We start from the raw sequence: 12,473 nt of genomic DNA on the forward strand, positions 1-12,473 counted from the left end.
ATGAAAATCACAAACAGCAGAGGACCCAGAACTGATCCCTGCGGTACGCCACTGATAACTGGGCTCCAGGCTGAATATTTACCATCCACCACAACTCTCTGTCTTCTATCGGTTAGCCAGTTTGTTATCCAACTGGCCAAATTTCCCACTATCCCATGCCTCCTTACTTTCTGCATAAGCCTACCATGGGGAACCTTATCAAATGCCTTACTAAAATCCATGTACACTACATCCACTGCTTTACCTTCATCCACATGCTTGGTCACCTCCTCAAAGAATTCAATAAGACTTGTAAGGCAAGACCTACCCCTCACAAATCCGTGCTGACTATCCCTAATCAAACAATGCCTTTCCAGATGCTCAGAAATCCTATCCCTCAGTACCCTTTCCATTACTTTGCCTATGTGCCTATTACTTAGGGTATGTGTGTATGTGCTGCAGTAATGTTTTTAGAAAATCCCGATTTAAAATACAGGCAGACACTGTGGCTACAGAATGTGCAATTAAGTGTTATACAAGATCGATCATCATTCATTCCAACCCTATGTTTTTTACCTAAATAGGGCTAATGGAAATTTTCTTATAGAAAGAAGGCTCCCTGTGGAGTAGATAATTAGAGACATTGGGCCCGATTCTCCCCAAAAATTTCAAAGTTAATTTGTGGTGTTTTTTTCAGAGAATTTCCCGCCAGCTCTTCTGGCGAGTTCCCCATTGCCATACATGACATTTAGATACTTTTTTGGATCCTGGGCGATTCCCACTGGTTTAGCCCACACTTGTGTTTATTTTAAGCACTGGGGAGTTGAACTCAGAGATTGGGCCGCCATTTTGAAAGGGTGCCCCGATCTCTAAGTGAGCTTGTGGGTCTCCCACACGCCCCACCCATGGGTAATGTCACCCCCCCACATACATGGACACTACCCCACACCCCGCAAGTGAGGACACCCCGCAATAGGATCCCTGGGGGTCCCTCTTCCTCAGGCTCCCCCAAGCCTCCTTACAGCACCTCCTTCTAGGACCTTCACTCACCACCTACCCAAACTCCTGGAGGCCCCTACCTATCTGGTCTGCACTCCCCCACCCATCAACCCCCCCTCCACCCTCATTTCATGAGCATGGTCCCCCTCGCCCCCTGGCCCTTGGCAGTGCCACCCTGGCACTCAGGCGGTGCTCCTGCTGGCTTGGCAGTGCCAGGGTGGCAATGCCAAGGTGCAAGCTGGGCTGTGCTAATGTGCCCGTGTTCCAGGGGCAGGGAACCACCTTGCACTTACCCTGACCACACAGAGGTCTCCGGTGGCCAGGGATGCCCCCCCCCCCCCCTCCCCTCCAGTGTGCTGTTCCGCTTGGTTCACGTTTGTGTGGACCAGCGCTGACAGACGCCCAGTTGCAGCCTCCCTGGGGAGCATAAGAATCAAGAGAGGCCGGTGGATCCCATGGAGGTAGGTCGTAAGTAGGTTTACGACTTACATCCGCGAGCGTCATTCAGTCCCACCCATTTGGGACGGGTCCTGACTCCGACATTTCGCGGGATGTCTGAGAATCACGGGAGGTGCGGAGCCCGTTGGGAGGGTCGCTGCGGGCCTTTCCCGGCATTCTCCGGCCACATTGCGCTCAAGCGAGATGGGAAATTTGCGCCAAATGTGTTTAGCCGTAGCAAGATGGTCATAACCTGGTGAGTGGAATAGAGATGAAGATGATATAAGTAACAGGAGGAGCCAGGTCTGAGGCAGTCAGTTTTGAATCAGTATAGATTTAGCTGTGAACAGAACAGCAGCTTCTGAAATGGCTGCCAGGTTAAACAGGAGTCTGACACAAACAGGAACCTGCAGGCTGTTGCCCGACTTGATTTATCTTTCTCTCCAATCAGTCTTTTAAAAGAAACTCTATTGAGCAGGTGACCTTTTGTTTGCTGACTGTATTTCAAAGTGTTTTTTTGACCTGTGGTGGCTTGATTGGAAATAAAAACAAAAGTATTGGGGTTTCAGTCCAGTATCCCAGCAAACATGGAGGTCTGGTCCGGTATCATAATACATCCACGTGAGAGACCTCCAGGTTTATCAGCGTGGCACTCACTCAGTAGTGCACAGAGTGTTAGGTGAGATTTTATGCGAGGTAGTGCACAGGTACTGAGTAAAAATGTGATTATGCAAGAAAAATCAAACAGCGAAAATAGACACACACAAATCAGCATTGAAACAGCTTATTACCTGTTTTGTTCCTTTCAATTTCATGCCCTCATGCCAGTCTGGTCCCAATGCACTACCATGTGCTCCATCTTCAGCAAGACTTTTCTTTTCCTGTTCTAAACCTGAATGTAAAGCGACCAAATAAGCTGCTATTCATCAAGACCATTTGCCACATCACCTACATATTTAATTTGGGTTAAAAATGATTGTTTAAATATCCTCAGCTCCACACAAGTGGTTCACCCCAGAGAGTGGGGAGGGGAGTCTCTTCAAACTCATGCTAGTGTTTAATATATTAGATGGGATTACAAGAGATCAGATCATCCCCAACATTTAACCAAAAACAGGTCAGTTTCAGGATACCACAGAAAATGACCTGGGTGAGGGAACACAACACTTCAACTTGAAATTATGCTCATCCATTGATGCTCTGTAGTGCTGCAATTAATTTTTAAAAAATCTTTTCAAAGATGTCAATTTAAATTGCAGATAACTGCAAGAGTAAGTGAAAATTCAGTCTAGTTCAGGTTCATTTTATTTCACAAGGTGTTCAGAGAAAAACAAATATTCTAAAATTAGATTCATGAGGGATAATGCAACTTTAACAGCAGCACAATTGGTGTAAAGTTATCTACACATCATGCAGTGTAAAGTGGATTACAAAAGCTGCATCTGTACAATTACCTTCTGTAGTGTATTTTGTCCTTTTACAAGGAGGAATAGCCCCAGGCTTATCAGCCTTGAGGCGAGGAATCAGAAATTCAGCTGCTCCTGCATCAAAGAAATTATTTCCGATAGCTTTATCTTTTATTGCCCAAATCACTTCGCATCCTTCAACTTCATAGCTAGAAATACAACGGAACAATTTAAAAAACATTTGATGCTTATCGGGCACTCACAACATAATACGGTTGGAAACTTATAAACCTAGTCTGTCAACAGGGCTGTTGATTAACACAATGGGCATATCAGTGTGCAGTACACGATATGTAGTTCTCACTGGCTGGTTTTCAAGCTATGGAGTGGAGCAGGTTTAATTCTTGCTAAATAGCAGAGGTAGACTCAACCAACCCTGTTAATGGAGGAAAGACCACAAGATCCGTCCAAACCAACGCTCTCAACCAATTCTTTCTTCTATGATTCTCAGGTCTTCGGCCTTACTCTACCCAAAGATCAAAGGACATTACAGCACAGGAACATATCTAGAAGTCCATTCCATACATTGGCCACCTGTACCTATAGTAAATTACATTTGTCTCCGTTCTGACCATTTAATGGAGCTAACTCATCTCGTGGCCCCTTGAATATTTCTTCAGATCTCACTGCCCCTCATCTGCCTCCACAAATAGTATAGCATCATCTGTGATTTGATCAGTTGACAGTGAATTTTTCAATCCATGTCATGCTGTAAATTAAAGAGGTTTTTTTTCCTGTTCTGCACCTGCATTTAAAGCAACCAAATAAGCTGTTATTCATCAAGACCATTTGCCACATCAGATACATATTTCGTTTTGATTAAAAATGATTGTTTAAGATATCCTCAGATCCATGCAAGTGATTCACTCCAGGGAAATTATGAGTCTCTCCAAACTCATGCTAAACATGTTTAATATATTATATGGGGTTACAAGAGATCAGATCGTTCCCAGCATTTTCTTGTAGCACTCCCTCCACCAACCTCAACAGAAGTGCTCTAATAAACAACTTCTGCTTAAGTATTGCTGAAAAAAGTAGACATGCTATCGAAGCTTTTCATTGTGTACTCATCAGGACAAGAATAGCAATAGTAACGTGACCAACAATTTATACTGCATGAGAAGAGAGCGCTGATTGGTTGGCAAGAGAGCTCTGATTAGTAGTGGCATTGTCCTGGACAATGCACCAGGGAATAATTAACTGGCAAGCATTTGTTCGATTTCAAACCAGGCAAGTCGACTCTGATTGGTCAAGGTATTGTCATGGGGAATGAACTGGGGAATGGCTATACTGCAAGCCTTGGTTTAGCTGAAAAATGTGCAACATGTGGACATGCTCCGTCTGCCTGTGAAGGACAGGGCCCTGTGTGTGAATTTATGTAACTTCTAACGTAGGTAAGAGAGCCGCACTGCGAGCCCAACTGGTAATCTTAAGTTGGCTTTCAGTGTAATTCTTAGTACAATCAGAACTTTTAGCAAGTGTTGTGAAATCATGGAATTACATCTAATTTTATCTAAACACATCTAACTTCTGCTTTCTACCTGCAGTTTATTTTCTATTGAATAACTAACATCATAGATTTGGCTATGTTGAAACCGCCAAGACACATTTGGATCATGACATTTGCTGCCTGAGGATACTGGTTGGCAATTGATCAAGAGGTAGATTACTATTCATTGTTTTACTAAAAAAATGGACCCGAACACCAAGTTTGTTCCACTGTTAATTTTAGAAAACAACTACTAGACTAGGTTCCATCCTCATCACCATGTCTTCAGTGATGCCATATGAAAATCATCCATTCTCTTACACTGTGGATCTGATAAAACAATTGAACCAATTGACCAAGAGAAATGCATCACAATTTATAATGAAATATTGGGCACGCAAATAACAAATTCAGAATGGGGATTTAGAAATCTACATATCGAGAAATGCAATGCTTTCCATTCAGGCACCACAGGGTCAACATCAAACACTCCCAGATTGTATGTATATGCAACATGGCAGAAAATCCCCATATTTACCCAAATGACAGACCTCAGCCTAAACCTCACAGAAGCCCCTTCACTGCACCAATGTGACTTTTCTTCTTTTCCACACAACTGATCCTGTGGAGAGTCTAAACAGGATTGCAAATTATGGTCTGCAAGCAGAAACCCACTCAGAACTGCCCATTACACACTGGACGTTTGCAGAGCCTTTCTGGGCTGAATTTGAACCCAGAGAGTGAAAAGCCTGGTGTCCAACTCACAATGCCTCCCCAGTTGTGAACTCATGTTTCCAACTGCCCAATATTCGAAACACTTAAACCTGGCAAATCAAATTTGAGCATTTGTTTCTAACATTTGGACTTTTCACTAAGAGACATACTTACACCAGTTCCAGCGCTATACCTCCATTGCCTATAACGGTAATCCTTTTGGCTTTAGCTAAACGACTTTGAAATTCCTGCAACGACAAACATACTTCAAATTATACAATACAAACATCTTCCCCTTTGGCAAGATGTTGATGTATCTCAAATTCTGGCTCTCAAACACTTGCTTTTCTGCGGTAGTCACTGTAAAAAGGCAAGTTGCTGCTGCACTGTGAAATGAAGGAAGAGGACTGGATGGGGCCAGGAAACTGTTAATAATCAGTACACTCTTGGTTCATTGGACTGACAAGATTAAGTTGTTTTGAGAATTGACATGGACCAATTATCCTGGTCCTGGCATGAGGGGCGAACGGTTTCCTTCTGTGCCAAAATTTTTGACTCTTAATTCGTTCTAATGAGATTTTGCTGATGGATATTTCTTGGCAGGGTCAATGATTAGGAGTATAGTACATGGAACTTTCAGCACTTACACAGGTCTTTCAGCCCACCTTGTCTGTGATGTCATGCTTCATACGAGTGTCTCCTTCCACCTTAAAATATCTCAACCCTCTCTGCTCATCCTTCTATTTTTCTCCCCTATATAGATTGAGCTTCTAAATAAATACATCTATATAGTTCCACATTCTCACCACTCTCTGCGTAAACAAGTTTCTCCCGAATTCCTTATTGGATTCATACACTACCTTATATTTATGGCTCTTGTTTTGGGTTTCCCCACAAGTGGAATCCTCTTCTCTACACCTACTTTATCAAACCCTTTCATAATCTTCAAACACCTCTGTCACAGTATCTCTTTTTTTTTTAATAAACATTTTATTGAGGTATTTTTGGTTCTACAACAACGACAAAATAAACGATAGACATAAGTCTATAAACACAGTGCAAAAAAAAGCCTGCTACCTCCCTTGCAGGTCGTACCTTTATTAACCCCCTACTCTAAACTAAACTAACCACCACCCCCCTGCCCCGCCCTTCTGCTGACGATGAATATTCTGCAAAGAAGTTAACAAATGGTTGCCACCTCCGGGCGAACCCTAACAGTGACCCTCTCAAGGTGAACTTGATTTTCTCCAGACAGAGAAAGCTAGCCATGTCAGATAGCCAGGGGGCTTTGAGTTCCTCCAAGCTAATAGTATCCGTCTCCGGGCTACCAGGGAAGCAAAAGCCAGAAAGTCTACCAGGGGCTGGTTTAGCACACTGGGCTAAATCGCTGGCTTTTAAATCAGACCAAGGCAGGCCAGCAGCACGGTTCAATTCCTGCACCAGCCTCCCCGAACAGGCGCCGGAATGTGGCGACTAGGGGCTTTTCACAGTAACTTCATTGAAGCCTACAATAAGTGATTTTCATTTTTCATTTTCATTTCATTTAATTTAATTTCATTTCTCCTCCTGGATTCTCGGGTCTTCCAACTCCACGAAAATCGCCATCTCCGGACTCGGTGCCACCCTTGTTTTTAACACCGTGGACATGTCATCTGCAAACCCCTGCCAGAATCCCCCGAGCTTTGGACATGTCCAGAACATATGGACATAGTTCGCTGGCCCCCCCGCACACCTGTCTTCTACAGCAAAGAACCTGCTCATCCGGGCCACTGTCATGTGAACCCGGTGAGCGACCTTGAACTGTATCAGGCTGAGCCTGGCACATGTTGTGGATGCTTTGATTCTAATCAACGCATCCGCCCAGAGACCATCCACTATCTCTCCGCCTAACTCCTCCTCCCATTTCCGCTTCAGCTCCTCTGTCTGCGTGTCATCTGACCCCATGAGATCCTTATAGATGTCGAAGACCTTCCCTTCTCGCACCCACACTCTGGAAACTACCCTATCCTGAATCCCCTTTGGTGGTATGAGCGGGAAGGTTGAGACCTGTCTACGTAGGAAGTCCCGCACCTGCAGGTACCTAAATTTGTTTCCCCTCACCAATCCGAATTTCTCTTCCAGCTCCCTCAAGCTACGAAAGCTCCCTTCTATAAACATATCCCCATTCTCTCAATTCCTGCCCTCTGCCATCTCTGAAACCCCCCCGTCCATCTTTCCTGGGAAAACTGGTGGTTATTACAGATTGGGGACCAGACCGATGCTTCCTTCACTCCCATATGCTTCCTCCATTGCCTCCAGACTCTCAGGGCTGCCACCACCACGGGGCTGGTGGAGTACCGTGCCAGCGGGAACGGCAGAGGCGCCGTTATCAACGCCCCCAAACTGGTGCCCGTACATGAAGCCGCCTCCATATGTTCCTATGCCAACCCTCCCCCCACCACGCACTTCCTGATCATGGCTCTATTCGCCGCCCAATAATAGTTACTGAAATTTGGCAGTGCCAGCCCGCCCACTACCCGGCTCCGCTCAATCAAGCCCTTTTTTACTTGCGGGGTCTTGCCCGCCCATACAAAGCCCGTGATAACTTTGTTAACCCATTTAAAGAAGGAGTGCGGAATAAAGATGGGGAGACACTGGAACACAAACAGGAATCTCGGGAGGACCGTCACCTTCACCGTCTGGACCCTCCCAGCTCGTGACAGCGGAAGCGCGTCCCACGTCTGAAAATCATCCTTCATTTGGTCAACCAAACGGGCCAGATAAAGTTTGTGTAACCATTCCCATTTCCGCGCCACTTGGATGCCTAGATACCAAAAACTTCCCCCTCCCACTCTAAACGGCAGTTCTTCGAATCGCCTCTCCTGTCCCCTTGCCTGGATCACAAACATCTCGCTTTTCCCCATATTTAGTTTGTACCCCAAGAACCGGCCAAATTTCCCCAGAATCCTCATGATTTCTTCCATCGCCCCATTGGGTCCGACACATATAGGAGCTGGTCGTCTGCGTAAAGTGAGACTCTGTGTTCCACTCCTCTTGGACCAACCCTTTCCAGCCCCTTGAGGCTCTCAGCACTATTGCCAGCGGCTCTATAGCTAACGCGAACAACAGTGGGGAGGGGGGCACCCCTGCCTCATCCCCGGTGTAACCTAAAATAGTCTGATGTCACCCTATTCGTTCGTACACTCGCCACAGGAGCCTGAAACAGCAACCTGACCCAGTCAATAAAGTCCAGTCCAAATCTGAACCATCCCAGTACCTCCCACAGATATTCCCATTCTACTCAATCAAAAGCCTTCTCTGCGTTCATTGCGGCCACTACCTCCACCTCCCTACCTTCTGGGGCATCATGATCGCATTTAGCAACCATCTTACATTGGATACCAACTGCCTTCCCTTAACAAACCCTGTCTGCTCTTCCTCAATCACATCCGGAATACAATCTTCAATCGTAGAGGACAAAATTTTGGCCAGCAGTTTGGCATCCACATTCAATAGGGATATCGGCCTGTAGGACCCACACAGCTCCGGGTTCTTGTCCCGCTGTGACATCGTCGGGGGAAGCACCCCTCTCTCCCTTGCCTCATTGAATGTCCTCATCAACAGCGGCCCCAATATCCCAGAAAACTTTTTGTAGAACTCCGCTGGGTACCTATCTGGCCCCAGGGCTTTACCCGACTGCATGACCTTCAGACCCTCCACTATCTCTTCAATCCCGATCCGGGCCCTCAGCCCTTCTACCAGCTTCCCATCCACCTTCAGGAAGTTCAGCCTCCGAGGAAGTGCCTCATTCTCTTCGGCCCCGTTAAGGGTTCCGACCTGTACAGCCGACTATAAAACTCCTTAAACTCCTTATATCACCCCTGCTGAGTCTCCCACCAGGTTCCCATCTCCATCATTTACTTTCCTTATCTCCCTGGCTGCCTCCCTCTTTCAAAGCTGCTGTGCAAGCATTCTGCTGGCCTTCTCTCCGTGCTCATAGATTGCCCCCCTCGCCTTCCTCAGCTGCTCCACCTCCACCCTGTGGTTAACAAGCTGAACTCCACCTGTTGCCTCTTCCGTTCCCTTAAAAGCCCTGCTTCTGGGGTCTCCACATACCTCCTGTTGACCTGTAGTATCTCCTTTACCAATCGGTCCATCTCTGCCCTGTCTACCTTCTCTCTGTGGGCCCATATCGAGATCCCCTCTAACCACCGCCTTCAATGCCTCCCAGACCACAGCTGCTGAAATTTCCCCCGTGTCATTGACTCCAGGTAGTTCTGAACACATTTCCTCAACATCCTGCACACCTCCTCTTCCGCTAAGAGCCCAACGTCTAATCTCCAGTGCGGGTGCTGATTACTGTCTTTACTAACATGTAGGTCAACCCAGTGCGGGGCATGGTCTGAGATTGTAATCTCCGAGTACCCCGTGTCCACCACCCCCGTCAGTAAAGCCCTGCTCAGAATGAAGAAATCGATCCGGGAGTACACTTTATGCAAGTGTGAGTAGAAGGAGAACTCCTTCACCCTCGGCTGCCCAAATCTCCATGGGTCCATCCCCCCCATCTGCTCCATGAACCCTTTTAGCCATTGCTGGCACCCTGCCTGTTTTTGAGCTTGACCGGTCTAAACCAAGGTCAGTAACTGTATTGAAGTCCACTCCCATGACCAACTTATGCGAATCCAGGTCCGGTATCTTCCCCAGCATCCTCTTTATAAACTCCACATCATCCCAATTTGGCACATATACATTCACTAATACCACCTGCACCCCCTCCAATTTCCCACTGACCATAATGTACCGGCCTCCCCCATCTGAAACTATTCTACCCGCTTCAAACACCACTCGCTTGTTGATCAGGATCGTGACCCCTCTGGTCTTTGAGTCCTGTCCAGAGTGGAAAATCTGTCCGACCCAACCTTTCCTTAACCTAGTCTGATCAGCTACTCTAAGGTGCGTCTCCTGCAGCGTTACCACACCTGCCTTCAGTCCCATCAGATGCGCGAACACACATGCCCTCTTAACAGGCCCATTGAGTCCTCTTACATTCCAGGTGATCAGTCCAGTTGGGGAGCTCATCGCTCCCCCACTTTGCCGATCAGCCATCACCTTTCTTGGGCCCGCCGGCCCGCCCCCAGGCAGCCTCCACCCCTGACCTCCTCTCTGTCCCTCAGCAACAGTCCCTCCCTCGTCAGCAGAACATTTTTCTCCCCCCTCCCCTAGTAACAGCACTAAATAAATCAACCTCTTTGATAAGCCTAACATCTGTACACCCCCACTACGCTTCCATCGGCTAGCCCGCCCAGCTAGCTTGGTGGCCCTCGCCCCTGGCGCCAGACAATCTCCCACCTATTGTCCCTTCCCCATCTCCCACCTATTGTCCCTATCCCACCCTCCCCCTGCACATACATACATATTCAAATGAAAAACAATCCCAACCCAACTGACAGACAGAGATGAAAAAAAAAATCCCAGTTGAACTCAAACAAAGGACAGTAAAAGATCCAGCATCTGAACAAGCACACCTCCATCCCACAACAGTGCAAATACAAACTTTTACCTCACTCAGCTCTGCAGCTGGCCCCAGATCCATACAGCAGGCTTTACAAATAATGTCCGAAAAAAAATTCCAAGAAACAAGAAATCTTTTCTTTGCAAAACATAGACGCTACAGCCAAATTCAAAGTTCAAAGTTGTCAGTCTGACACCAGTTCTTTCATTTTCGCGAAGTCCAACGCTTCCTCTGGCGACTCGAAATAGAAATGTTGTTCCTCGTATTTGACCCAGAGGCAGGCCGGGTACAACAGCCCGAACTTCACCTTTTTCTTGAAAAGGGCCGACCTGATCTGATTGAATCCCGCTCTTCTCCTGGCCACCTCTGCACTCAGGTCTTGATAGGCCCATAGAATACTGTTGTCCCACTTGCAGCTCCGTGTCTGCTTGGCCCACTGTAAAACACGCTCCTTATCCAGATATCTGTGGAATCTCACAATCATTGCCCTCGGGGGAGGGGTTTCCCATTCGCGGCTTCCTCGCAAGTGCTCTGTGAGCCCTGTCCACCTCCAAGGGATGGGCGAATGCCCCATCCTCCAGCAGCTTCTCAAACATGACCGCGATGTATGCCCCAGCGTCCGCTCCTTCGGATCCCTCCGGGAGCCCAATGATCCTCAGGCTCTGCTGGCGGGACCTGTTCTCTAGATCCTCCACCTTCTCCAGGAGCCTTTTCTGCTGGTCTCTTAACATCCCCACCTCCACCGCTGCTTGATGTTCCTCCTGGTCAGCCAGCGCCTTCTCTACTTTCTGGATCGCCCGATCTTGGGCATCCAATCTAAGTTCCAGCCGCAGAATTGCCTTTTTAATCGGGTCCAAGCAGTCCTGCTTCTGCTTGGCGAAGCCCTCCTGGATAACTTGCATCAGTTGCTCCGTTGACCGCTGGGTCGACAAGCCAGAGGTCTGGTCCTCCGCCATGCTTTCTCCCCCTACAGCTTCAACCCAAGCCTTCTCTATCTTTCCGTTTCTGCCTTTACGAGCACTTCTAGTCGTCCTCTCCATGCACCGATGTGGGAATTCAGTACACAATTGCCTCGGCCATCGATTTTTCAAATCAAGCCCGGTAAAAAAATCGGGGGAAAAGGTCCAAAAGTACGACCCGAGCGGGAGCCACCAAATGTGCGACTTACTCCTTCATAGCTGCCACCGGAAGTTCCGTCACGTTATCTCTTAGCCTTCTCTTTTCTGGAGAGTAAAACCTGAGTCTGTTCAATTTGATGATCATTATAACATCAATCCTGGTATCTTGCTTGTCGATCAATTCTGAACCTTCCATAATGCCTCCATATTCTTTTTAAGGATTATCTAAATGTGACGGAGCTTTCTATGAGACCACAACATCTCATCTTTCAACGGCCCCTGACCGGCGCCGTGTTGACTGTGCGCACGCGGCTGGCAACGATTCTCCAGTCGCCAGAGAATCGCGCGAAGGCATCGCAGGTTCGACACCATATTCTCCGCCCCCACGCCGGGTGCGATTGCGGCACAGGGGCTCGGAGAATCCCCGCCCTTATGTTTAATATTAAAGAACCATGTCTCGGAGAGCCTAAAAGTAACAGAAAACAAAGAATAAAACTGAATCCTCCATTTGTCATTCGGTATTTCAAATAAAACAGTGAGCTCCATTTTAAAATATATTTCCCTCAGTAACAGTTGCCACCTAAAAACCAACACTAAAGTCAAAGGCTGAGGCCAGAGGCCAATGACTAAGGTCAAAGACTATCAAGGATTAGAAGCATGCCCTAGCACATTAGATTTCATATCCAATTCTGTAAATTGGACCACAACAGCTGGATGTCCCCCGACAAATCCATACAAGCAAGCACTTCAACCAAATCTCAAGTTTTTGCAAGAAATTG

At 47.1% G+C, this 12,473-nt stretch overlaps 1 protein-coding gene across 1 annotated transcript in view; it reads right to left on the minus strand.

The window, feature by feature from the left end:
- Positions 1-12,473, minus strand: part of pyroxd1 (pyridine nucleotide-disulphide oxidoreductase domain 1) — a 49,088-nt gene that overhangs the window by 18,841 nt on the left and 17,774 nt on the right. The window contains exons 5-7 of the mRNA XM_038811075.1: positions 5,260-5,333; positions 2,871-3,031; positions 2,208-2,308 (exon numbers count right to left, since the gene is read on the minus strand). Of these exons, the coding sequence (XP_038667003.1) occupies positions 2,208-2,308; positions 2,871-3,031; positions 5,260-5,333 (336 nt within the window). The remainder of the gene's footprint in view (positions 1-2,207; positions 2,309-2,870; positions 3,032-5,259; positions 5,334-12,473) is intronic.

Source organism: Scyliorhinus canicula, chromosome 11, assembly GCF_902713615.1.
Source record: "Scyliorhinus canicula chromosome 11, sScyCan1.1, whole genome shotgun sequence".
Classification (NCBI taxonomy): domain Eukaryota; kingdom Metazoa; phylum Chordata; class Chondrichthyes; order Carcharhiniformes; family Scyliorhinidae; genus Scyliorhinus; species Scyliorhinus canicula.